At 40.5% G+C, this 26,679-nt stretch overlaps 1 protein-coding gene across 3 annotated transcripts in view; it reads right to left on the bottom strand.

Annotated features, from left to right (window-relative positions):
• Positions 1–2,257: 2,257 nt before the first annotated feature.
• col5a1 (procollagen, type V, alpha 1) overlaps positions 2,258–26,679 on the bottom strand; it is a 75,265-nt gene continuing 50,843 nt past the window's right edge. For 2 of the 3 annotated variants that reach the window (XM_080876476.1, XM_080876474.1), the window contains exons 28-66: positions 26,484–26,528; positions 26,309–26,362; positions 24,551–24,658; positions 23,120–23,173; positions 22,081–22,134; positions 21,252–21,296; positions 21,010–21,063; positions 20,879–20,923; positions 20,715–20,768; positions 20,562–20,615; positions 20,412–20,465; positions 19,678–19,785; positions 19,475–19,564; positions 18,908–18,961; positions 18,510–18,617; positions 18,304–18,411; positions 17,170–17,223; positions 16,989–17,042; positions 16,781–16,888; positions 16,647–16,700; positions 16,421–16,528; positions 14,663–14,716; positions 14,360–14,467; positions 14,173–14,226; positions 14,015–14,068; positions 13,868–13,921; positions 13,727–13,780; positions 13,516–13,623; positions 13,286–13,339; positions 13,157–13,210; positions 12,891–12,998; positions 12,607–12,660; positions 12,485–12,520; positions 12,336–12,389; positions 11,952–12,219; positions 10,611–10,723; positions 9,016–9,084; positions 4,951–5,184; positions 2,258–4,715 (exon numbers count right to left, since the gene is read on the bottom strand). In XM_080876476.1, the coding sequence (XP_080732602.1) occupies positions 4,569–4,715; positions 4,951–5,184; positions 9,016–9,084; positions 10,611–10,723; positions 11,952–12,219; positions 12,336–12,389; positions 12,485–12,520; positions 12,607–12,660; positions 12,891–12,998; positions 13,157–13,210; positions 13,286–13,339; positions 13,516–13,623; positions 13,727–13,780; positions 13,868–13,921; positions 14,015–14,068; positions 14,173–14,226; positions 14,360–14,467; positions 14,663–14,716; positions 16,421–16,528; positions 16,647–16,700; positions 16,781–16,888; positions 16,989–17,042; positions 17,170–17,223; positions 18,304–18,411; positions 18,510–18,617; positions 18,908–18,961; positions 19,475–19,564; positions 19,678–19,785; positions 20,412–20,465; positions 20,562–20,615; positions 20,715–20,768; positions 20,879–20,923; positions 21,010–21,063; positions 21,252–21,296; positions 22,081–22,134; positions 23,120–23,173; positions 24,551–24,658; positions 26,309–26,362; positions 26,484–26,528 (3,144 nt within the window). In that variant the 3' untranslated portion in view covers positions 2,258–4,568. Of the gene's footprint in view, positions 4,716–4,950; positions 5,185–8,881; positions 8,951–9,015; positions 9,085–10,610; positions 10,724–11,951; positions 12,220–12,335; positions 12,390–12,484; positions 12,521–12,606; positions 12,661–12,890; positions 12,999–13,156; positions 13,211–13,285; positions 13,340–13,515; positions 13,624–13,726; positions 13,781–13,867; positions 13,922–14,014; positions 14,069–14,172; positions 14,227–14,359; positions 14,468–14,662; positions 14,717–16,420; positions 16,529–16,646; positions 16,701–16,780; positions 16,889–16,988; positions 17,043–17,169; positions 17,224–18,303; positions 18,412–18,509; positions 18,618–18,907; positions 18,962–19,474; positions 19,565–19,677; positions 19,786–20,411; positions 20,466–20,561; positions 20,616–20,714; positions 20,769–20,878; positions 20,924–21,009; positions 21,064–21,251; positions 21,297–22,080; positions 22,135–23,119; positions 23,174–24,550; positions 24,659–26,308; positions 26,363–26,483; positions 26,529–26,679 lie in introns of all 3 variants that reach the window. The other variant, XM_080876475.1, reaches the window with a different exon arrangement.

The following is a 26,679-nucleotide window of genomic DNA, read 5'->3' as shown; positions in this document are numbered from 1 at the left end:
TTGTGATTGTTTGAGTTACCATTGTCTTGGATATTGTTTTCTGTGTTGGACCATTCTCTGTAAAGCCTAGAGATGGTTGTGCAGGAAAATCCCAGTAGCTCAGGAGTTTCTTAAATATTTAGAACAGTCCATCTGTCGTTAACAACGATTTGGCGTTCAGTCACTTAAATCACCTTTCTTTTCCATCCCGATGCTCACTTTGACAAAAAGTGAAAACAATAAACACAATCACAATAAAAGGAAGAAAAACAACAGATGCTGAAGACTAGCCTAAACTCAATCACAGACAGTGAAGCACAGAAGGCATAAGCACACAAACACAACAGAGGGAAATCAGTTTGGACACAATGGGAAAACAGCAAAACAGAAAGAAGAATAATTTTGCAATCAAAATAAGTCCAAAAATACCAAAATAACTGTACTAGAATAATAATTAAGTCAAATATGAATTTAAAACTCAAAAGCCACAGAAAATCCTAGAACTGTGGTATCACTATTTAACAGTGACAAGCTTGTGTCTTGCAACAAGCCAAGAGAAGAAACAATGAAAACTAAAACAGAGTGTAATTGGTTCAAATGTCAGTGAATTGCTTGAAGTTTCAGTAAAGCAGTTGTTCCCAAACTGTGAAGCTGACCCCCCTGGTGGGACAGAGAGCCATTGCAGGGATGGCGCTGACAGTCAGGGTAAATGCGTGGTGGAGCGAAGCGAGCACAAAGTGTGCAGAAGGGCAAAGAGTACGCTGATGGGTCTTTATTTTACTTACATTTCAGCTTTGATCCTTTAAACTACAAAAAAGAAGAAGCTTCCCTCTGAGCTTCTTGGACACAAGCTAACATGGCACAAAAAAGGTGAAATTACCTTTACCATGAAGTAAGTAGTTTTACTTTTAAGTTAGTATAGTTTATATTATTGCTTGAGTATCTTACCTACGTAGAAGACCCAAGTGTCAGAGTATTTCTTAAAATTTCTCTGAGCTGATTGACCTGAGCTGCTTGCATCTTAAACAGCACACCTCGACATTTGGTGTTACATTTCTTTCACTATGCACTTCCTGGTCTGCAGCATTGCTTCAAGCGCATCTGCATGTCCCAAATCCATCCTTGCATCCATTTCAAATCTCACCACATCCTGAATCCACCCCTACAAAGGTTTCACAGGGCCTGTCACCCTCGTGTTGCTGTTGCAGTCTTTGACATTTCACCTATTGCCATAATTGGAGGGATCTAAAGGCCCTATGTGTGGCCCTCTTATCCCCACTATTGTAAAAAGTTGGGAGCTTAAATGAGGAATGAACTTTTCGCTTTGGCTTTGCTGCTTTACTCACCCAGGATGCTGCCTCAGTGGAAAACATGCATTCTGATCGTCCCAAATCCATCCTGTAAACACTGCATTAAATATTGATCACGGGTATCATGCAGAACAACGTTTTATTTATTTATTTATTTATTTTTGCTGCGCTAAGGCTTGTGTGAGGTTTTCTTCCTAATGAGACATTTGAAGTGCTGCGAGTCATCCTCACCACCGCAGATTTGATCAAAGCTTTGGAGATTATTGAAATTAGTGGTGCATGACAGGCTTTATTATAATGATCACCGAGGAAGGCTTACATAAAATACACACAGCGGTTAATGCACATATTCCTCCGCTTGTCCTGAAAAACCTGCAAGGCGAAGTAGAAAAATCTGCTGGAAGTGATAGATGTACACATTTTCGGTCCAAAAAAATCAAACAAACAAAAAAGCCTAGAAAGGAAGTCGGTTCTTTCTTTGAAGCCTCAGCAGGGAATAATCCACGGATGACCGTAGCTGTGATCACCAGCTGTGATCTTGCCTTTTGTGAAGCATCTGTAGAGCTACAACTGTTTACACTATTAAAAACATATTGTACTTTACCTGTTGTGTAGCTTAAACAGACATCCTTAAGGACACAATCTCTCACACACACACAGCCCACAGCTTGGTAAACAAGAAAGCATGGCTGCCTCAATGAATGTGTCAAAATGCTTTGTGCCTGGCTCCATTAAAAAGGTGCTCTCATATTGTGTAAAAATAGATGGCATGTGGAAAATAATAATAACCTTGCACGTAAAGAGGGCGCCTCTTACACTTACACTATGGTATCATTTAACATTTATTTTTTTATTTTAAATAATACAATAAATATACTACAAACGAACATTGGCTTTGGTAGAGTTACAAGTTCATCAGTTTCTCTCCACTTCACAATTGTGGACATGACCTTTTTATTCTTCTTCTTCTTCTTTTTTTTTTTCCATCTGTAGCAATGAAAAAAAAAAAAAAAAAGCTAACGTATCCTGATGAATAACACATGGACCGGAGATCATGCCACGCTACAAAAAAATCATAACAAGAGAAAAAACTTTACAATTTCATGCATACAGATAGGTTTTAATGCTTCAAAAGACATACAAGAGTGGATGGCCACAGTAAACTTGGATTTATTGACATAAAAACCAATATATCTTCTATCCTCTGATCCTTACACAGGTTTGACAAAACTGTGAAAAACAAACAAACAGAAAATCTACAAAATGAAACAAAGACAAAAAAAAAGAAAAAAAAGAAAATAATGGCAGCATCACTGCTGGTTCTGGAAATTTACAAAATAATTGTTTGTTCTTTTTAAAAAAAAAAATCATTATAATTATTATTGAGAGCGGAGTGTTAAATTTGGATTTACTGCATCAAATGAAAAATAAAGCCAAAGATCTACAAGCATATTGAGTTATCTTAACAGAAAAGGTTCAAGTCACATATTTAAAGATTTTTTTTCTCTTTTTTTAAAAAGGAAGCCAAAAAAAAAAGAAGAGCTGTAACAATTCTGTGGTAGATACTAGTGGTCATAAGCATAAAGAGTGCATAGTTTGAACAAAGAGCAATATTACAATAAGGGCAAAAAATAAAAAAAGAATTATAGACCGATAGGCAAGTTTTGACGCTGCATGAACAAACCGTTCCATCTGGCTAATCAACAAGTTTCTCGAGTTGTTTTCCCATAACAAAAAAAAGAAAAGAAAAGAAAACCTTTGGTGGAAGGACCTTCTAATTTGCACTGTATCCATTTGGCCCAATTGCAACATGTCCATCTTTTAACCTAGTTTCATGTGGCACACATGATCAAAAAAAAAAAAAAAATGCAGCGTCACAGAGCATTGATACGCAAAGCCAACAGCACCATCTTAGATCCCTCTCGTCATTTCCAACATTTTTTACAGACCCATTTCTTATCTGTGTGGTCCGCTGAAGCAGGAGATAACATGCTGCACTGATCTCAGAGTGGCTATGTATGGGAAACAAACAAAAAAATAACGGCATGCATAAACCACCACTGGATGCTCAAGCGAGTCAAAGGGACTGGTGGCGATGGAGTTACTCTCAGCACAAGTTTTCCATATTTCAAACACAAAACTAGAAAAAATACATAGCACCACAGAAGAGAGAGAAAATAGCACCTAGGTTTCGATTTCTTTGTGTTTTCGTTACAATGTGACATCATCACCATCATCATCTCCCACTGCAGTCAGATTTCAGGAAACGTGAAGAAGGCTTTTATTAAGTTAAGAATATTGCCACCAATGCGGTTTGTTCTGTTCAGAGGACACAAAAAGGAGGAATGTATTTTTTTTTGTTCTTTTCGTTTTCTGTCTGCAAATTAACTGTCACATAATAACAGAGCTTGTTTTCGTCCTTTATTTCCATTTTGTTCTTAAATTACAACAAAGGCGTGCTCCACAGTTGCAACAAGACAGGACTCACCACGGGGTTGGGGTTTGTTTTCTGGATTTTGATTTTACAAGTCGAATTCTCTCACTTTTCTACAATTTTGGATGTCGTCCACGCGCTCCTACCTCACAAATATAGAAAGTCACATGCATGTTTTGAAGCCAGAAGCAATAAAAGATACCCAGAAAAATATACAGAATGTACTTACAAACATAAAAAAAATCATTTATATATATTTATATATATATATATATATTTATATATATATATATATATGGCCCATCCCAAGAGAATGGGGAGACAATTATGCACAAACAAAGCTCCCGTAGTGAAATGAGCAAACAAACTGAGAAAAAAGCAAAGCCAGGGAGATGAAGGAAAACATGAGATCAAAACTAAAGCAAAGAAAAAAAAGAGCCAAATCAAATGGAGTCCAAGGCACATAGCGCGACCGTCTGGAACGGCTGCGGCTCTCAAGGTCGCCTTCGTTGTTTGGAACAAAAGTGTGGTGACATGGGGCTAGGTTTTTGTGTGTGAGTGAACTGTATAGGAAGGAGGATCTGACATCCAGTTTCAAAACTTGCATGTGATGGAGAAGGCACACTGAGGTTTCAAGGTTTTTTCCTCTGTTTCCTATAAAAAAAATTTCACCGCATTCTCAACTTGATTTCATTTTACTTTATACTTGTTGCTTTTTGGAAAAAAAAAAGTAACGTTTTTCTTTTACAAATAGAATCGTCTTATTCTTTTTCATCAATTGTTTTTGAGAAAACAAAAATATGCTTTTTTTTTTTTTCTTTCTCCATTTGCTCAGTTAAAAAGTCTTAGCCGATGAAACAGACGGGCCCCACTTCGAATCCGAACTTCTGCGTGGGGCCGCCAAAATCGTTGAACATGACGTCCACAAATGGCACCTGTTCCACCTTTGGTGTGTTGATCTCAAGTACTGTCTTTTCATAGCCCTTTTTCAGCTGTCAAAGAGAAAAGACACAGTGGGGTTGAAGAATCAGTGTGCGGAAAATATTCTTTTCAAAAAAAGAGAAAGAAACACCACACACACACACACACACATTTGCTGGACTCCTGCTCACGCAACGACTACAAAGATACTCAAAGCATAACTTTCCAACAGTTTCCATCAAAGGAACCCAGCTTACCTCCCAAAAAACACACACCCACACATACGCACACACTTCCCTGACTTACCGCACAGCCATCAACTAAGGCGCGGATGTAGGGGTTGTTGTCATAAGACATCTCCTCATCGTTGGAGCCCAGGAAGCGGATGGCCTTGTCATAGTTGTCCTGCTCCTGGTCGTGCCATGCCACCGATTGGTAGCAGTTGTATGTCATGTTCTGCCTGGCTGCTGCGCTCAACAGCCGCAAGAAAGTCATCTGGACCACACCGATGGGATTGCCCTCGGCATCCACATAGGAAAGCTGCAAAAAGAAGACATTTCCATGTTTACACCATGCAGTTTCCTCTGTCACCTGGAAGCATTTTTTATGTGTTGACTATTGAAAATAGTCAACCAGACAAAAAACTTGATGTGCCATTAATATATAATATGACTCAGCATATAGACCTAGTAGAGCAGTAAGGCTGGCATTCATCAAAATTAGTAATAAAGACCTTAACCAAACAATGCTAATGTCAGTCCAATACTAAAGACGTTTCATTAGGCGTTCACAAATATGTCGTTCTTTCTGTCTGTAAACGTGATAGCTTGAGAACTTTTGAATGAATTCTCATTAACCTTTGTAGTGGTGTAGAGTGGACTAATGTTAACAGACCATTAATATTTGTCTTACATCCAGGTTGTCAAGGTCAGCTTCATGATTGATTGGTTGGAAATTGAGGAAATTAACTTGATTTAACTATGTTTCTTTCAAGTTTGGTGTATATTATCAATATGCAGAAAGGACCAAGCTTTAAAATGTCACATCCGACCTCTGACCTTTCCTTCAAGTTCAATAGAGTGATCTGAAGGTCAATGTGATAATTATAATATATAGAGCAGTAAAACTATGTTTCTTACTGCCATTGTTTGTATTGATAACATCTAGGCATATAGGGATTCGAAATATCACAATACTTTGGATATCTAACCTCTTCTTCAAGTTCAAATAAGGTCAAACTTTCATTAAATCCCTTTTATCTTCAAAGCTTTGCTAAAAAATTCTATTGCCTTTGTTTTTATTGCCAACATTTAAGAAATTACACTGTCATATGGGAATTATAAATACTCTATTATAGTTTGCATCTCAATATAATGTCACATTTGACCTCTGACCTCACTTTTACATTTCACATCAGCCTTTCTTTGAAGCTGACTCCAAAATGTGGGATAAATTTAAAAAACAACTGTCAAGTTAGTCATAAGTATACTGCAGTATAACATTATATAATGAGCTCAAGTTATAAAAATATCTCCCCAAAATGCTGACTTTAACTAATTTAATTAAATGTAAATTTTCCTTGTAATTTTGTTACATAAGTACAATGCAAATTTAATGAAATCTGGTTCAATGAAATTCACTTGATTGGTACACATTCAGTTTGTACTGAGCACATTTTCCTTAATGATTAATTATTTGAATAATAAATAAAAAAAAATAAAACTTTGACTTGATATATTTCAGATACATTTTACTCAAAATTACTGCCTCGTGTGTTTCGAGAGTGAAGAAATCTTTTTTTTAAACTATTTCAGTTATTTACAAATCATGACCTACTCATACATATTGTTTGTGTAATCAAAGTAAGCATCTCTCATGCTACCCTTACCTATTTTGTTACTGCACTACAAATTCATTAAAATATGTTTAAAAAGAACAAAGAAACAAAAAATGTAAAATGTGTAAAAAAAACAAAACAAAAACAGCAACAACATTAAACATGGCGCCTAAAATGGAACCAGTTGAAGAGCCCGTGCAATTAGTTTACTGACAGCGTCCTCTTACAATCAACAGGCTACTTATGTGAGACCTGCGGCACATCTTTCTATGAATAACAGACCTGACCTTAATTTAGATGTTAATTTGGCCCCACCAATGTATGAACGTCGCAAACACAAGTGCGAGAAGAACAATGGAGAACTAATCTGTCTCTCCTGTTCTACGCCTTTTGAAGGCTTGTTTTTTTAAATGCTTTTCAGCAGCACTTGACAAGCTGACTGGGCAATACTCCAGGTGTGACAGAACAACATCAATCATAACAGAAGCAGGAACATACACGGAGCATTTCCTCAAAATAGCAATGCCCTTTCCCATTTTGGAGACGATGAAATATCAAACCAAGACAGGGGGTAATTTAGTTTTTAGTGACCTATCTGTGACCTATCTGTGTTGTGTAGTTTTATAAGAAAAGATCAAAAAGCACATATTCAGCTGCAGTTCAATACACATTTAGTACAATTTTGAGTGTTTATAACAGCATCGCTATCAGGCGTTAAACACACTGTGCTTATTAGTGCTGTAATTCATTGTTGGTTTGGGTCTTTAATGAAATCTGCTGACAACGAATAAAAAATGTAATTACCAGCCTTATCCTTAAGTAACGTACAAATATGTGTAAATTTTTAGAAGAGGAGGATAAGTGCAGAATATTTCCAAGGCCTTATGCCCGGGAGCTGCACTGATGTTCAAGGCTTAATGCGGAACAAATCTACCTTCAAAGTATAAAAAATAAGCATAACTAAAGAGCTCATTTAAATCGTAATTGTGTGATTATGTAAAATATATAAGCGATACGAGCAAATTATGGTAAAATCATGAAAATGTATTGTCGTAATAGGAACTATGTGGCAGTAATGATATGTTAATTGCTTGCTAATTAGCCTATAATTAACCCAGCATCCCTGCTTTTCAGGCTCATGTTACAAGAAGGAAAACAAAAAGTCGCATTAAGCTGATTATAGTAATCCTGACTGACTGACAAGACAGCAGATTTTGGAAACAGTTGTATTTCATTTTAATGTCCGTAAATGACTATTTGCATACCAACCAGCAGGAATCCATTAGATCCACATGGTCACTTTGTCTTTCAGACAAACAGGACTTACTGAAGACTCATGCACATGCGGATCCCTTCCATGCAGCCAGAGCAGCAAACTGTCTGTGTGTCTGTTCGTCTATTACCACTCATTCTTCCACGTAAGCGAAGGTCCATGCACACACACATGCATATAAAGAGCCCAGAGTGCCGACACTTTGACTTGACGCAATCTCCAGCTAATAATGAGGATAAATGATCTAATTTGATTTTTTAATTATGAATATATTTTAAAAAATTAAGACTGTTTCTCTGTAATTTATGTCTGTGAGTGTCGGCACTGTGGCTCAAACTGTGGCTGAGCAGGTCCGTGCTTTTCTCATTTACCCCACCACTCGTCATCCCCTCCCTCCCGCCCTGACCCGTACAGCGTGTGAATCCAGCCTGGCATCATCATAGGCACATTACCTCTTTATCATCACAGTCGCAAGTCAACAGTGACTGAGTACCCAGAGGGCCCCTGGGTTGTGACTGAGTGCCTGACCCATTTGACTCAGAGGTACTCTCCAGCGTTTAAGGGAGAGAATGGGAATGTGAGTGCAAGCTGAGAGAGAATGACACTTGTGTTTTGCCATTTGTGGAGGACAGATGCCCTGCTGAGGCAAGAGCTTGTCGAGATCACAAAAAAACAATAACAAATGTGTAAGCGATGCATTCAGTCTGAGACGTTTTGTCCACACTAATAAATCAACTATCAGTGGATGAACTAACAGAGCCGTGGGATTGTCAAGGCACACAGTCACTCTTTAAAGATGCTCTCTTAATGTAGCAGAGGTATGACAAGAATTTTTACGCACATTGTTTTCCTTTTTTTTAGACTAAATATGTTTCTTCACCAGATTCCATTTCTTGCTTTGAATGGTCCACAAACCTCTCCTCCATTTCCGTGTAAGAGCATCCGACTATGTCGTTGGACTGAAGGTGAGTGCAGCTCATGCTGAATCATGCAACTCAATAACGAAACAACCAGCAAGCGAGGAGCCAGTCGATACATACTTCACAGAACCAGAACCATGCAGAGCCTCAGGCACACGGAGTCCAGACCTGAGCCAGGACTCCGGGACCGCGGGCAGCAACACTTACCAGGGAACCTCTCTTGTAGTGACTATACCATGTGCCTGGCGAGTCTTTGGGCCATTTTGCCATTTTGCTCTGTAAAATATAAGAGGCATTCAGGGAAGGGAAAGGGACTTGAGAAAGTCGGGGGTCTGGCTTACCAGTTTACCACGTTTGAATTCACTGAACCAGGAACCGGGATTCTCCTTTAGCCAGGAAGTGAGCCTAGCCTGGGGGCATGGATCGACAAAGAGGAAGAGGATGGAGGAGGAGGAGGAAAAACAGCAGTGTTATAAGAAAAGGAAACAAGATCCGACAGAAATCCCACATCCCCTCTCAGCTTTGTTCTCTTGCCTTCTGTTTGTCCTCTGAGGAGTCTTCCAAAAACCTGAAACAGTTTCGCAGTGAGACCGACCGACTGGACCAGGGAAGAAGATTTTTGTAAGCCATTATGCTATTTTGTACTGTACACACTGGGGCTGGCAGCTAATTGCTGCTGAAAAATTCATGAGTACACAGTGATTAATTAAGAAATGATCGCAGGCAAGGAGCTCTGATAGTGGGGGCCTCCATCCCTGCTGCTCGGTGTCAGCGCCGTGCAGCCATGGTGCACTAACTTTGTTACGCCATTAAAAGCTGTGAACTGGCCAACGGGGGCACAGCTCTAATGGTCTCAGCCATGACAATGATGAATTTCTCTATAATTAGAGAGCAGGGTCTGATATGGGGCTGTCATCAATGGCTTAATGCGTTAATGAATGATGGGCCGGAGATCGCTTATCGCTGGTTGATGGCACACATTAGACCCACGCTGCATCCAAGGTGACCTTCACTTTTTTTTTGCCACGGTGCACAGAGTGGAGGAGAAAATTCAACCTTGAAGGCAGCACTATCCCTTTGAGGATCTTACAAAGCGTGTGCTCTTGTGACCACTGCGCCCATCTCAAAACGTGCATGGGAGTGTTTGGATGTCTGAAAGCAAAAAGACAGACAACGCGGGCTTTTCTTTCTCACAGCCCTGACACGAATGAGAACAGCCCATCACCAGCGCGCTATAAAAAGTCTGCTTCATTATTCCGAGCTTAGGCAAACTCCCGCTCCTCTGAGGCTTGGTGAGTGGGATCATTAAAATGGCTGTAGCGCGCCGCTATTACACAACCCCCGACTCGTCAAAGACAGTGTTCCCAATGTTTCACCACTCCGCTGTGCTACACTCCTTCACGCACTCATGCATAATGAAGCAAAAATCTTCTCACCTGCCAAAGGCTTTTATGGGTGATAAAGTCCTTAATGTCATTCTATCTAAAAATGGTTCTGAAACAACAGAGTGAATGTGAGTGCTTGTCTCGCTGCAGGACTAAAAGGAGACTTTTGCATGCTAGCAAAATAACTCGGTCCCTCTCGTGGGATATGCAGGAGGAGTCCTGGTGAATCATCTCCCACATCTTCTTAGAAGCAACACACTGGCTAATCTCGCGGAGGCTAATTATACGGGTAAATACATTTACTGTTGTATATAGTGTTGCTTTGGCATGCTCAGGTTAGTCCCAAATGTGAAGGGTAAAAAATTTTAAAAGGCTTATCGAGAGTGCTCGGCTCACATTACCCTTGCTGTCAATCTTATCACCAAAATAGACGATGAAAATAGCAAAGATTTTGTTTTTTGTTGTTTTTTTAAGGCCCAAACTTTCTGTTTACTGTGTTGTCATCTCATGTTGTGCGATTGCATTGCTTGTATACACACAGCCAGACTTACCCCTCCAGACTTCTTATCTGGGAAGATGCAGCTCTCGCCGCTTGCTGTGAAGTTGCAGTAAACCTTGAAGGAGTCCCGGGAGCAGCCCTGGTTTGGATCAATCCAGTACTCACCTGGACAGATAAAGGAAGGGAGAAGACACACAAAAACACACCCACGCACACACACACGGATGGGAGAGAGAGAGAGAGCACAGAATATATAATTCAATATATATATAGTGTTTCATTGAGGTCAAGGTAAGGCTAGACACTGGGTGTGTCGTGCCTCTGTGTTTACATCTTCAGTTCACATTAGACACATTCTAAACTGTGGGTGTTTTTCTTCTAAATTAGCATTGCTAATAAATGCATAACTCATTATTTAATTTCATTATTTGATCCTATTTTTTAAGGTTTTGGCTTCGTTTTAACAGCTGCCAAAGCAGACAGCGATCAGGAAACTGGAGCAATTAGAGGGAATTGAACCTTGGATGTTGTGGTTATGCGGTATGCACCTCACTCATTAGCATGCCAGACATCCCAGATGGTTTATCAAACATTCATTTTTGAAAAGTAAATCCTGCTGTTTGATAACATCATCACCTAGAGATGGATGATGCACCGAGAAGTGGAAAAGTACTTTGTTTACTAATTAATTAGTAATTAACTAGTCCGTATGTGAGCAATTGCAAGTGTCACGCTCCTGTGATGGATACACTGCAGATATAATACGCCTCTGTATTACAAAACAGAATTAAACAGTGATTTATATTTGGACGTTTGTTTGTGACTAACAATTATTTTCATGATAAATAAATATTAGAAAAACACAGGAATGCGATGGCTTGTTTTGTCCAGTCAACACATTCAAATATGAATACAAAAAGGTTTTTAATCTGCAGGCAGATTAAGAAAAAATTACTTAATTTAATGCATTATTATATTATTAATTTATTTTTGGTTTTTGTTTTGTTTTTAGTTGTAAGCATCTTTCGGATTTATTCATCATGACCCATTATTAAAGGCTGGGTTTAAGTTATGCAGGGCACATGACTCCCTGTATATGTTACAATATAGAAATAAGGGGTGACAAGTATATCCACCCCTGGAGCCCAGATGTGCATGTTGGGGTGGTGGAGGGGTTAAAAGAGCATGTAGTGAAACAGGAAATATTGAGTCAGGCTGTATTCTTCTTTTTTTTGTTTGTTTCACCATTAACATTACATACCCGATTTGTGGCCAGTAACACTGACTTTCTACAAACATTTCTAGCTAGCTGTGTTTGATTTTGTTAAAGTTTAAAAGGCGTAAAGAAAGAGAATTAAACAAAGCACCAATTTGGGCTAAATGTAACACGAACCATCAGGGAAATCAGGGTGGCAGAGCTGCAGGTCCTTGCAGGTACGTGCAGGGTTGCCCTGGGTGCCCAGTGGGTGCTTCATCTGCTCAATCTCCAACTTAAGAGAGTTAAGTGAGCCAAAGATTTCCTCCATGCCATCATCATAGTCTTTATAGTTGGCATCCATAGCTGCATCGTCCACCATCTGGCTGGCATCGATGTTCCTACGTGATCGGCCCTTAATAGGAGCCTGGATGGGGAGTGGGTGGATGACATCACCAGGAGGTCCCTTTTATGGAGAGATGACACGAGAGGAGATAAATGGCGGTTACTGTCAACCAAAATTATAATGACTGATTTCGTCATTTTGAATTTTACTGCTCAAAAAGTAGAGCATCTACTTACAGGAGGGCCAGGAGGTCCAGGTGTACCAGTCTCTCCCTTTGGTCCAGTTTGACCCTGAGCAGGACAAAATGAAACCAGCGGTTAATCTTCGTAAATAAGTGTCATGATAAATGCTTGCGTTTTTTTGCAGCTTTTGGTTAATCACTTACCGATGAGCCTTTAGCTCCTTTAGGACCCGGGGGACCCTAAAAACACAGAGACAATCAAGTGATCAGTACTGGCTCAAACATTACATCATGAGTCTATAGTAAGACACACGTGCTAAGCTTACAGGTAATCCAGGGGGGCCAATGGGACCAAGTGGACCCGCAGGACCAGCAATACCCTGAAAGAAAAGAGAAATTGCAAATCCATAAATGTTGTGTGCCAAGAAAAAAAAACCTTCTTTATTCCTAAAGCAACAGTATTGACTAGTATGAAAGATATTAACACCAGTGGTACCAATTTGCTCTTGCTAAATAAGGAAGATCAAACAAAAGTCTGTCAATAGCTAGCTGACTAATGGCACAAACTGAGCTGCTGTTCAAAAATGTAGGTGCAGTGTTGTTTACTCACATTGTCTCCTTTGGGACCAGCTGATCCAGAAGGACCAGGAAGGCCTCTGTCACCTTTCTCTCCCTGTTCACCTGGTGGTCCAATTAAACCAATAAGACCTGGATGGCCCTGAGCAAACAGAACAACACAAGCACATGTAATCAAAGCAACATTTAATGAGACACGTTCCAATCAGAGGAGTAAGAATTTGATGGTCAGTGGAAAACAAAAAAATAAAAGGAAAAAACAACTCAGCAATCACTAAATTGGTTCCTGAAGTAGCTCACCTTTTCTCCTTTGACACCAGAGTCTCCTTTCAAACCAGGTAAGCCAGGTGGGCCCTGTGAGAAAATGTAAGCTGTCAGATCCAGTCGCACATTATATGAGGCATGGCAATACAAGTTATTTCTACTCACCATAGGTCCGGGAGGTCCATCTGGGCCTGGGGCACCAGGTAGACCTTGTTCTCCCTGCAAAAACATTTGTAGAGTTTTTTTAACCCCACTTCACAAGAAAACCAGTTCCTTTTAATATTCTGGATTTATTTAGCAAATTAGCGAATCATATATGCTGTTTAAACAAAACCACACTACATAAAGGTATGACAGTGATGAATCGCTGCGAGGCTGAGAAATAAGATACTTACGACAGCACCAGGGATTCCCCTGAGACCTTCAGGACCTGGCTTTCCGGGTGATCCTTGAGGACCAACGGGACCTGTTTTTCCAGGGGGACCTTCTAACCCAGGCTCTCCCTTTCACACAGGAAAATGATTCACACGAAAACATTTGATGTTAGCTCATTTGTTAGGTTGTTTTACTTACACAAAATTTTTTTTGTGTTTTTGGATGAATTACCTTGCCTCCCTTCTCTCCTTGTCTTCCCTCGGGTCCTGCAGGTCCAGGAGGCCCCTATTTAAAAAATAAAATAAAATAAATTAAGCAACTTTTTAACATTTTCACAAGGATAGGAGTAAGACAGTGCAGGGCAGCACTTACTCTCTTTCCTGGTGGTCCAGCAGGACCAGATTCTCCAGTTGGTCCAGGTGAACCCTGGTTTAAAAGAAATAATTCAACATTGAAAAGACTATTTACATTTCTCAGTAATGACATGCAGCAGAGTGGAAAAGAAAAAATAACACTCACAGCCTGACCAGCCTCTCCATCATCGCCCTTGTCACCCGGTAAACCGTCTAAGCCCTGTATTGGAATTGAAGAGGGTCTCAGTCATGATGTTTTGCAATAAAAAGTGCATAAAGACTTAAGTTTGGATGGTTTATTCACAGAACAGCTGCCATACGTACAGCTGGACCAGGCTCTCCAGGGGGGCCGGGGTCACCAGGGAAACCACTTGGACCCTGAAAATGAATAAAGTTACATTTTTTGTTTGTTATTTTTTAGACATTTACTTTTAAGTAACTATGATCGTCCTCTGCTTAATGACTTATGTTGCAAAGTGTATTTTAATAAAAAACCTGGAACAGAACTTACTGGGCTGCCTTTTGGACCATCATCTCCTGGGGGTCCCTTAGGGCCTGGAGGTCCAGCAGCACCAGCCGGACCAGCCTCTCCCTTCTCTCCTCGTTCTCCTCTTGAACCCTATAATAATATGCAGCATGTTACCAGTGCAATTACTTGTATAAGCTAGAATTCAGAGTTGCTAGTGTACAACATGAGGAAAATGGCCTGTGGAAGATAAATACAATCTCTTTTTAACATCATGGACATTATAGATAAACTCTTTGTTGTGTTTTTTTTAATAAAAATGAAATGAAATAGACTGAGATAACTCACTGGTGGGCCAACTTCTCCCTGAGGGCCTGGCTCTCCCGTTTCACCGGTATCTCCCTGAAAGAGGTGGGCAACAAGGGGTATTAGTAGGTGAGAGAGAGACATACATTACAAGTAAAGTGATTTGTTGATCTTCTGTGGTTCTAAAAATCCCATAATTTACTGCAGCCCCTCACTGTCCCAGTGTCCTTGTCACCAAAAATGGGAATAGAAAGAGATGGCACAAGAGATTTCAATTCATCAAGTGCAGGCAGACTGGGTGGCAGGAGCAAGGACGGCGCTGACCTCACTGTTCTCCCTGGACCCTGCCCATATATCTTGTCCTCTTCCTTTTGCCTTATTGCCCTGTTGACTCACCTATATGCCAAGCACTATCGTTATTCACTGCCATATGAGACTACTGTCCTCCCTACTGAGGTCTACCACACACGTGTTTAGTGGAAGAATATTAGCCCATGTCATGTTTGGGAAACAAGGATGTCAGTTGATGGCACAGCTCTGCAGAGCCAACGACAAGCTGCACAGTGACTCGTTATGATAAGCATATCCAGATTCCCTCTAGCATGAACAATAGCTCTGTGTTGTGAACATCAACTGATACTCTAAATTAGTGTCTGGCTGTTTTCCAAAATCTGCCTCCATGCTGTCAAGAAATTCCCTCTAAGCAGCTGGTATGGCTGTTTACAAGCCTCACTGATCCGCCTGTATTAGCGGCGTACGCTGCTGTTTTATGCAATGCTGCGCCTCCGAAGCCCTGCAGAGGCCTTGACTCCATTCTTATGATGACCTTCACTAAGGACTGCTGAGAATAGGAAAACCAGGAAAAGGCAGCTGCTCATCACAGACACAGTGAGGGATGTGTTTACCAAAAAAAGGCCAGGACTCTGTCGCTTGGCAGCTCCCTGGGCTGGATAATAAAATGCCAGCTCAGCTGACGCCCGATTAGCCCAAAGACCGCTGTGTTTGCTTGCACAGAAGCAGGACAGGCTATCCTCGGGGAGATTAGAAAGGAGCAAGAGGTGATTCTATTGACCGAACCAGATAAAGCAAATTATACCATCACCCCGGACAGCAAGCGCTGAAAAACAACAAAAAAACTGCCCAGCGCTGCATTCCAGCGGCTGCAAAAACTACCAAAGGAGGCCTCGATGATGAAGCAGCAGCAACAAATGAAAGCTGTAGCCGCCTTTAATAATGCATTTATCTTCTTAGAATTGCAGTAAGATCTTTTTGACAATTTATTTATAATCTCTCCACCCCAGCAGCAGGCTACTGTCGGGAATGACACCCTGTCCATTCGATTTGGCGTGCATCTGTCACTCTCGAGTAGGAAAAAAACATCCCAAATGGTATCATATAAATAGGCATGTGAAATATTAATAGCTGCAAAAGCCTTTCAAGAGGTATCAGTCTTTGTATAAAACACAACCCAAACAAACTGCTTAGCACAATGAATCTGACTTTTTTAAGTTCGCTTCTCCAAGTTAAAACTTTTTCTCTATGACAGGTGAGTCTGAAAATAAACATACCCAGCACCGCAAATATATCTATAACGGAGGAAAAGTTCGATCGTCAGGAGTCTAAACAGCTGATATGAATGTGTCATATCAGAATTTCAACTCATTAAATATTGATTATGTTATCAGCCTCAAAAGTCCCACTACTGACGGGACTAATCAAACTACATTATACACATGAATGGTTGAGTTTCCGGCTAAAATCATTCCATCCAAAAAAAAAAAAAAAGAAAAAGAGTTTTACCTTTTCTCCAACAGCACCAGGGTTTCCAATACCACCGGGAGGTCCCTGAGAACCGTCGGCTCCCGGGGGTCCTGAGGGACCTCTGGGACCAGGGGGACCTGGTGGACCCTGTAGGCAACAAGCAGAGCCACCTCAGTTTAAGAAATGGAATTCATCTTCATGCTCCTTGTAGTGTAAAGGTGCTCAATGATAACACAGTCAGAATGCGCACAAACTAAGCTCTTACCATTTGACCAACATCTCCAGTTTCACCTTTCTCGCCAGGTGGACCAGGTAAGCCCTGAAAGGTTAAAAAATTATTTAATCAGATCTTTCTAAATAAAACCATGGTTGAAGTTTGCTTAATACTCTAGTTCGCACCTGCAGACCAACTGGGCCTGGAGGTCCGGGGAATCCTCTGGATCCTTCATCTCCTTTCTGGCCAAACATACCCTGCTGACCTCTGGGACCAGGCTCACCATCTGCACCCTGCACAGCAGAAGAGATAATGAGATAATGAGAGTCAGTCTGCTAACACATAGATAAGGCACTGAATAATGTGAACACATAGCTCAAAATGGACACTTACAGCAGGACCCGGTGCTCCAACAGGTCCTTGAGGGCCAGTAGGACCGGGTGGACCCTGCAGTTGGGGACATGAAAAAGCGTAATTTTGTCTGTCACTCAGTATTTAAAATTCATGTATCAGCCTCAGAATTCTAGAAAGCAAAACAATGAATAAATGATGTGTTTTCTACAGACAAACTTACATGTTCTCCTTTGTCACCCTTACTTCCTTTCTGGCCCGGCTCTCCAATCTCTCCCTGTGAAGAGAGCATCAAAGCGTGAAACAAAAAAATAGCCAGTGGTATGCACATAAAAGGAAAATAAAACTTTGACAATGAATATTCTTAACAATCTCTAATTTGCCTGAACTGTCCTTCCTTTCAAAAAACATTGTTTTGTACCTTTAGATCTGCCTATAGATATCTCAATTACATCACTCCTTCCCTAAAAAATATACTTCTGAAGGGGGCTTATCGTGATGGCTGACTCAGTGACAGAACAAGCAGCCAAAACAGAATATATTATGACTCCCATCAGAACCTGTTTAAACCAGAATATACCAACTGAAGAACCTTGTACTTTGTTCCCCCCAAATGCCTGTGTGGGTGTTAAAAATAATGCTAATAACCACCAAAAACCAAAGGCATTTACTTTGGTGTTTGAATCAGAAAAAGCTCTTTCTGTGGTGGCTTTAGTCTCCTAAATAAAGGCCTTGGACTTATCCATTCCCTGTGAGCTGGGCTTATAATGAGAAAGTGTCTGAATGTATGTAAACATTATCTGGCAAGATCGTTTTTTATCTGCATGGCAAATACCCTCTGTATTCTCTTTGTCCGTTTACACCACGGGGAATGTTGTAAGGCCAGTTAAGAACTGAGGCATTCTTCAAAGGATGAGAGATTATCCTCTGAGTATTTCCGCAGCTGATCTTCCTGCAAATGTTTTAGAAGGGATGAGCAGTTGCTTGGATCTGAATACTAAAGGGTCACTTTCACCCATCCTGTCGTTGCCTCTCTCTCTGTGTCTGTTTGTAAAGACGGGTACAAAGCAGCAACAAGGCCAGTTCTCCTTTTAAGGATCTGTTAATCGATGCAAACCCTGTCAGACAAATTCCCCTCACAGCGTTTTAAGGTCACAGAGAAAGAGACAAGAGGGTCTGGCTGGGAGCCCAATTGCAAAGTTTAGTGTCTAGTTTAGGCCTGTGCGTACACAGAGAGACACAGATTGTGAAACAACAACTGCTCAAAAACCAAAAAAAGAAATTTAAGTGCAGCTTTATTAAATTGCATTATATTTTTCTTCACGTGGATACAAATAAACCAAAAATACTATTGTACCTTGTCTCCGTCCTCTCCAGGTGGGCCAGGAGGTCCTCCAGGTCCTGGCAGACCAACAGGTCCCTGAATACCATCTCTTCCAGCTGGACCTTGAGGTCCTTTCTCTCCCTAAAATAATGATTGTTGACATAGAGCAACATTGTGTTTGTCAGTGAGACAAAAATGTGCAGTGTAGCCATGCTATTCCTACAATGTGGTGCTCTTACCGGTCCACCTTTCTCTCCAGCAGGGCCTGGAGGTCCCTGGGGGCCAGAGCGTCCTGGGAGACCTGTAGGTCCTGCTGGCCCTGCAGGACCACGCTCACCAGGAGAACCCTACAGCAGTACCACACACTGTGTTATTAGCTAGCTGGTAGCTAGTTATCGAAATAAGACACCATTAATATCAAAGCCATCCAACACAGGAAACTAAAGCATAATATCAGGCACATCAAATAGGTCAGACCTCCCTTATGTAAGTAGCAAACAGTGCATATCATTATATTATATAAGGGTCTGGAATAGCTGAGGGTAGGAACTTTACTATGAAGATATCAGAGATGCAGAGAGAGTACAGAAGGTGAGAGTGACAAAGTGGGGATACGGATGCGGTAAATTGTACTCACAGCAGGGCCAGGTGGGCCAGGAGGACCCTCATTCCCTTTCAGGCCATGAGCTCCCTGCAGATGAGAGTGAAATAAAGGCCTCAGAAAACAAACACATCTGTTGGGGAAGCACACATTCTACCTTACACTGCACTCCTTATCTGCAAAGAGGCTCAGCATGAGATGGAAAGCCTCCTATAGACTCCAAAGTGAAGGTTGAGAGTTGAAGGGGAAAACAGTTTGGCAAAACTGCAGCAAACACCCAAAGGAGCTAGTGCATCACATAAAGTCTGAATCCTAAGGTTAATGAAAAGGCTTTGTAATAAAATGGCATGAAGAAAACAATATAAGTTGCGTAACTACCAGGACACGACTTTGTCAAGTTAGAATTATTTGAAAAAGATAGAAAAATCAGCCAAGAGCAGGCTGTTCCTTTACTGACGAGTGGATCTGATATCATCTCCATTTCTTGAGGTTTACCGCATTCTTACAGAAATTTAATAGTCCAGAACTATTATGCAATAACCAAGCTGTGAGTGATATTGATTTTGTCACGAGGCTTTAAACAAAGCAGAAGGCAATACTAACCACAGGACCAGGCAGACCTCTCTCTCCAGGGAAACCTCTTTGCCCAGGTGGGCCATCTTTACCAGACGGGCCAGCAGGGCCAGGATCACCCTGTAAGTGAAATGGGAAACAAATATGAGCTTTGTAGTTACATACATGTATTTTAATTAGCTGACAATGTTAAAAAAAAAAAGTTCACTAATAAATAGAACTTCAAGTTTCACCTTGGCTCCTTCTTTTCCTGCAGCTCCAGGCAGACCTTGCTCACCAGGTGGTCCCGGGGGTCCAGGGTGTCCACGTTCTCCCGTTTGTCCAGTCTCACCTGTTGGTCCCTAGAATTGAAAATAAATAAATATATCCCATTCAACACTAAAGTATAAAACCAAGTTACAGAGGAAGTGTGAAAAGAGGGACAAAGCAGAGAGCAAAATCAGCAAATTAACACAAAAATGATATAACAATTTTTCCATTTATTAGAAACGTGGCGAGGAAAAGCTGAACATTTGCTGTGTGGGAGGCTTACTAGTCATTAAAGCCACATACAGCTTCATTATTATGAATGTCCTCAGCCGGCATTAGCAGAACGGCTGGGAGGAAAAGTCTGTTAAACATTTATGCATAATGGATGAAGAGCCCATTGCAAATATGAAAGAGGATAAACAACACTTGTCGTGGCTCTTGAGATATAGGTAAGAGGAGCTAAATCGATTTTCATTCACCGAGCAAAATGCTAAGAAAGCATTCCTAATGACAACTTATAGGTTTCTATTGTGCTTCTGTGTGTGAAAGGTTTGCAATTCTGCAAGAGCCTAATTTTTCGAAAAACAATGCAAATGCATATTTAATTATTTTTTGTAGGAAATTGATAGCTATTTGTTTGCGCACAAAGGAATACAGTGAACAAAAAGCTGTGCGTCAATGAAGCAACTAAGAGAAACACTCAATGGCTGTCACTCACCTGAGGTCCAACCACTCCTGGAGGACCAGGAGGGCCTGTTTTGCCTTGGAATCCCTGTGTATTATAAAACGGAAATAAAAGTCATAAAGTTGCCTCAGTGGATGTAGATATAAGATAAAGAGTTGAATAACCAAAGCACAGCACACTCACAGTTTCTCCTCTCTGTCCAGGATGTCCTGGCAATCCGTCTTTCCCTGCAGGTCCCTGAGAATTTCAAACAAATTAAAGAATTTATATTAAAGGTCACACAGAATGGAAAGACAAAGGGCAAAGGTCATATTTCAGTAGAGTGTCTGGACTTACAGGGGGGCCCTTTGGTCCTGGGAAACCTGTTGGTCCCTGAGGCCCAGGCAATCCCTATAAAAATTTAAAAAGCACATAATTGAGTTAAGAATCGCGTGTCTGATCGAAACCTCTGCACGTCCCGAGAATAAAATGACTCCTGGTGATGCTGTTACGGTACGTACCCTCTCACCGGGAGGTCCCGGTGGGCCGTCATTCCCTGAGTTACCCTGGACACAAAAAATAAGGAATCAAATGTGAACATGTATAATGACATATTTCAGAAAGTGGCATTAAAATAAATACTAATACTCACCTTTGGACCAGCTTTTCCTGTCGGTCCTCTTGGTCCTCTCTCTCCTCGAGGCCCCTTAAGAAAGAAAAAAAAAAGCTTTTTAACAAAAAAAAAGTTTGTAAAGGATGCATGTGATCTGAAAAGCTTGGTTATTGTCTCAGTGTGGATTCCCCTTCGAGCACGTTCAGGTCGAACGGCCACTTTTACTCAGGTGCCAAGTTCGCCATCTGCATGGAAGCACGAGTCTGCTGAGTAAGACTAACCGTTGGTCCTCTCTGTCCGCGTGGGCCCGGCTTTCCTGCTGTTCCCTGTGGACACGAAGAACACACACAACGATCAAAGGAATGCCACTCACATTATTAAGATCCTGCATCCTCTGGAAGAATGACTCTAATGCCAGGAGACAGAAATGTTTGCAAGCACAATTGAGCCATTTATGAGCTCAGAAATAGTCTTTTTATAATAAAATAGGATTTACTGTAAAAAAAAAAAAAGACCATTAACATTTATCTTCACTTACATGTGAAGTCATTGCCACCTTGGAAAATGATATTTTAATAATCAATTATGCATGATATAGCAATTTTGCAGCAGTGTTACAATGACACTGGCTACATACAAATTTAATGAGGAAAACTATTAAATCTTTTATGTAGCTTTTTAAGTTTCAAACAAGTGTTGTGAAACTATCTTAATAGCTCTATTATCCCTTTCTGTCTCGGAGCTGGGTCTCATAAACTTTACAAATGTTTTGTGAAGATGACAAAGCTTAATGCGCCTTGCTCCACTCGTGTTGACAAACCATTACTCTTGCAGGCGAGCTAATGACCCATCCCTTCGACAAAAGAAAATGAAGCATTGCTCAAAGTGATAAACAAAGCTTTTGGGGTATCCAAATGAATTGTGCAAGTGGTAATGAAAAGCAATTGCAATGGTGAGCAATTGTGTCTCTGTTGCTTTGTGTTAGAGCCATGCAACTTCCACTAGGTTGATAAATCTGGAGCTGGGACGGGAGCCTGTCTCTGGCGGTACGCCTGTATCCAACCCTTGAGGGAATGAGACGAATATCAAGAAGTCTATCTACATACATACCCGAGTTCCTTTCTCTCCATTGGCACCAGGGAAACCTTGGAAACCCTGGGATCCCTGTGTGTGAGCAAGAGAGCAATTAATCATTTGAGAAGCAAACACAGTCACTATATTCCTTGTTTATACCCTTGGCTTAATACATTTAACAGAAGACTGCATGCACACAAGTAACAGCATTCCTTTATTGCTATTGTATCAGCAACTGAAGGCTGACACCAAATAGCATATTCAAATCCCCAGCTCTTTGATCAGGAAGCTTCAAGCATGTCCGCTTGTCAGACTGCAGCTTTGCCTCAGAGAGGCTAAACGATGAGCCATCAAAAAGTTCAGCAAAAGCAGCCTGCACATGCACGTGTGTGTATTTTTTATTTTCCTCGTTCTCTTTCAAATACACACAGAAAAGCACGTTTTGGTCAGGTTAACTGTGTCTCTGTGAGTTCTAACATTAGCTTAAATTAAATTGTCAAGTAAGTTTAATAACAAGCAATGTTGGCCAAAGCAAGGAAATGAGACATAATTTAAATTATTACACTGAATTAAAAGAAAGATAAAGTCACATTAAAGCACAATTTAAAAAAAACTGTTAAAAAAAAAAGAAAGGCAATTATTTGAGAATAATTTGGGATTATTAACACCATACACTAAACAACTTACACGTAAGTAGACATAACCTGAAAAGGCTTATGAATGGAGGTATATTTTCAGCCACGAAAAAACTATTGGAGAGCTAGATGATCAGCAATTAAACCAACCTGACAGGCTCTGCAAATATGGAACTTAATAAAATAGTAAAAAGCAGCAGTCGACTGACCCTAACAAGTGTCACGCAAGTTCATGTGTCCATGAACACAGAAAGCTCTAACAGATAACACAGAGCTAACCCAGGGACTGGTGGTGAAATACTGTATGTTCATCTAGCGGCATCATTGGTTTCATTGGTGCCTCGCCCAAATTAACATACAGTAATTACTGTAACCGAGCATGGATATGGTAAAATCAGTAAATTAATAACAATGCTCTTTAGCAGTATAAATGCAATTACCTTTGGTCCTTGTCTTCCTGGGTATCCTGGCAATCCAGGAACTCCGAGTTTACCCTGTAAAAGAGAAAGATTAGTAAGTATACTGTTATAGACGGTCCTGACAGGAACTTATAAAAGTTTATCAAAAAGTATTTACAAAAATTAATTTACTACTTTTAACAAAAAAAACGACAAGGTTGAGCTCCATGAAACGATTCATCAAATTAAGAGACATAATAAGATTCCTGCTCTATGTAAAAATGTAAAAACTGAACATTTAACGCAGCATTTACTTAATCCACTGATCTTCTCCTGCCTCAAACCAAACTCCTTATTAGAGCCGTACCAAATTATTCCTCTTAATCCGTGACACCTGATAACCAGTGATAACCTCTTCTCATATTAAAAAGACAAGATGTTTCAGACTTTGAGAGAAATGTGTGCTTTTGGCATCTGCCAAATGCATGGCGATGATGGGATTATTTCAAATAAAATCCTGTAAAAAAAATGTAAATAAATGTTTTTAATTAAACATTCTCAAGCCAACAGAGGATTTCAATTGGCATCAAATTAAAACTTATAATTACAACGTCTAGTAAGAGTCTGTTGATTTATAATTTAATATTAACACTGTCTTTGCTATAGTACCTATAATCTACACATACATTATACTGTATATGAACCTTCTCTGTACCCAGCTGAACTACTACACTCATCTGAAGGGCAGCAGGACACTACAGCCATTACACAGAGGCTGCCAACTGTGTTTACTGTGATTAGCCAGGTTGCTACAGAGTAGCCGCAAACAGCTCTATATACATGAAGCACTCTGCTTATAAATCTCATCAATCCCGAATTCCACAGCCTCTATTTCAGCTATGTCTGTAGCAAAAGCAGTGTCTTAATTTTTTTTTATTCTTGCAATGCAAGAAGTATTTATAATGTTGAACACAAGATGTTTTCATGAACTACATAAACCAAAATAGCAGCACTTGTGAAGATGCCCACACAGTCTAAATAGGGTTTACGAGTTATCTACAGACTTTCTTTACCTCGCTGATCTCCTAATTCCATGTACATTCCTAACTTAATGCAAGTAAAGAAGGCTGGCTCTCTCCCACAGTATGCTGTAAGCTCTTTGCATCTGTGAGTTTAAGTAATAAAAACTCTGTTATTCTAGCGAGTAACATCTCCATTAAAACGTGCAGAAACACTACAGCGGTATTTTTAGAACCGGATCAGTGTGTGGGGAAAAGCTGGTGTGAAGGCTATAATTAGGCATGAAAGAGACTGCTGTTAGCTAATGTGTGACCAAGATTCGGATGGATATCTGCTTTTTAAATTACACTGTGAATAACAAACACAAGTTTCGCCTGTCCTCACTGGATAAGGATTGGACCAGTCAAGCAATTACTCTGCCTCTGTTTAAGTCAGTTTTTTTAAGAATCTCACCTTCTCACCACTTGGGCCAAGAGGACCAGCATCTCCTGGAAGCCCGGAACGACCCTTTGGCCCCTCGGGGCCATCTTCACCTCTGGGTCCTGCTGGTCCAAGTTCTCCCTGGAAAGCACAAGATGTAAAAAATACAAATGCCATTAGCCTGTATGGTAAACAAACAAACAAACAAAAACAAGGTACTTGAGCACATCTCTCCCCTCAGGTTTTGCAAAGATTATTCTATTGACTGTGCATTCACAAATTATTAGCATCAGTGGGAATATTTTTCCACTCATATAGCTTTCTAAGGTGATTACAATGAATCTGGGTACTATAAGAGAGATCTGAAACAAGTATTTTGTTATGACTGGTATAAAAAAACAGTTTTGCTCTCTATAGTCTATAGCTTGTTACCTTAATAAGCAAGATGCTTGCCTTTAAAGTGTTTTACTTCCTCTGAGGGAGTATATCAACTTGTATGTTTACTCATAGTTGCCATAGTTTATCTCATTTACATAATGTTTAGTAGGCTATTCAATCACTTGAGCGAAATGTCCTACAAGACTGGTAAGCGGTCACGTGCCTGCAAAACATCTATTAGCACTAATTAGCTGGTTGCTAACCAAGCTAGCTTGCACTTTTGACAACTTAGACCTCCATCCTCTTGCACAAATATGGTCACTTTTTGCTCTATAACTTAAGAATGCTTTGCTTTTATTATTCTTCGAAAAAGGGGCTTAAGGATGCTAATTTCTGTTGCTTCATCATTAAAGAAATTAGCTATTTTAATATTGCTTCTCTTTTTAAGTGTGCTTTCCTTCAAGCGGGACACATATTAAGTGACAGACTACAAACTCACTCTGACAGCCAGTCACTGTTGCATGAGACCTGGTGGTGTGTAAAAAGATATCTAGCTAAAGGCTTGCGCAGAGTTGAAGGCAAAGCCAGTGTGCTCGCACACCAGCACTTAAAACGGCATCAGACAAACTGTACTTGACTCACACTTGCAAGCTCATCAAACAGAACACTTTAAATTGAGCACACTCACACACTTTTCATAGGCACGCTTCAAAATGAGTCATTTACATTCCGGTCTATGTGCATCTCCAAAGCAGAGGGCCTCCTCAAATCTTTGCTTTCATCTGGATCTGCTGCATCTCCAGAGGAAAATAAGCCGGAGCCCCATGTCTCTCTCCCGGGTTTAAAGGGGTTTAAAGTGCCATTGATTTCTCCTTCCTTTCTATGCTCAGCTAGAGACAGCCTGGTCAGGGATTGGAGGGTTGATGTTTGAAGTATTGGCTTGTGCAAGTTATGTTTCTTACTGTAGAAAGCATTTTTTTCTTAAGACTTGACAGTGTAAATCCCTGAAGCACTTTGGAGAAAGAGGCTGTAGTCAGGAAAACCTGTCAAAGTCGCGCTTTTCTCCTAAAGTTGTCAAGGTTAGGAGTGACTGGAAAGAGGCAATGGGGATGGAAAAGAAATTGGAAACTGCTCACATTAAAACAAACGCACGCACACAAACCACTTGTCAACTGGAACAACACCTTATGTTTGCTCATTAGCCACAATTCTGCGGTAGTCACAGAGGCTTAGGCAATGAAAGTGGATAAAGTGACAGGAGTGGTTGCTCCTTTCACTTACTGTGGATAAAGGTCACCCTCACCCCCCCAATAAAACAAAGGTAGTTCTGAGTGCAGCACTTAAGAGTTGTTTCATTAATGTGATCATTTGAGTGATTCATCCAGCAGTCAAGTTTAAACAAACAAGCCTTACCCTGTCGCCTTTGATACCCATATCTCCCTTGAAGCCGGGGAAGCCGTCTTCTCCCTAGCAGAAGGATAAAGAAAACGATGTTGAAACCATTTGATTGGTATGCATGCAGAGATGATCAAATAAGTCCACACAACTTTCTTAGACGTTTTTTAGCCGGCTGTTTGAATTCCTTTACCTTTTCACCCTTGTGTCCTTTAAGGCCACGCACACCGTCAGCTCCCTGTGATACAAGAACAGGCAGAAATTACAAACCAGTGGGGAGGATAACGGACGGCTACACTTTTTTTAAAACTTAGAAGTAAATTGTGCAAAAGAGGATACTCTTTAGGATGGATTCATTTTCATTGTTTTGGTGTATAAATTAGCATACA

This window comes from Rhamphochromis sp. 'chilingali' (assembly GCF_963969265.1).
Source record: "Rhamphochromis sp. 'chilingali' genome assembly, chromosome: 2".
Classification (NCBI taxonomy): domain Eukaryota; kingdom Metazoa; phylum Chordata; class Actinopteri; order Cichliformes; family Cichlidae; genus Rhamphochromis; species Rhamphochromis sp. 'chilingali'.
Note: the sequence above shows the minus strand (reverse complement) of the source record. Positions and strands in the feature narration are given on the sequence as shown.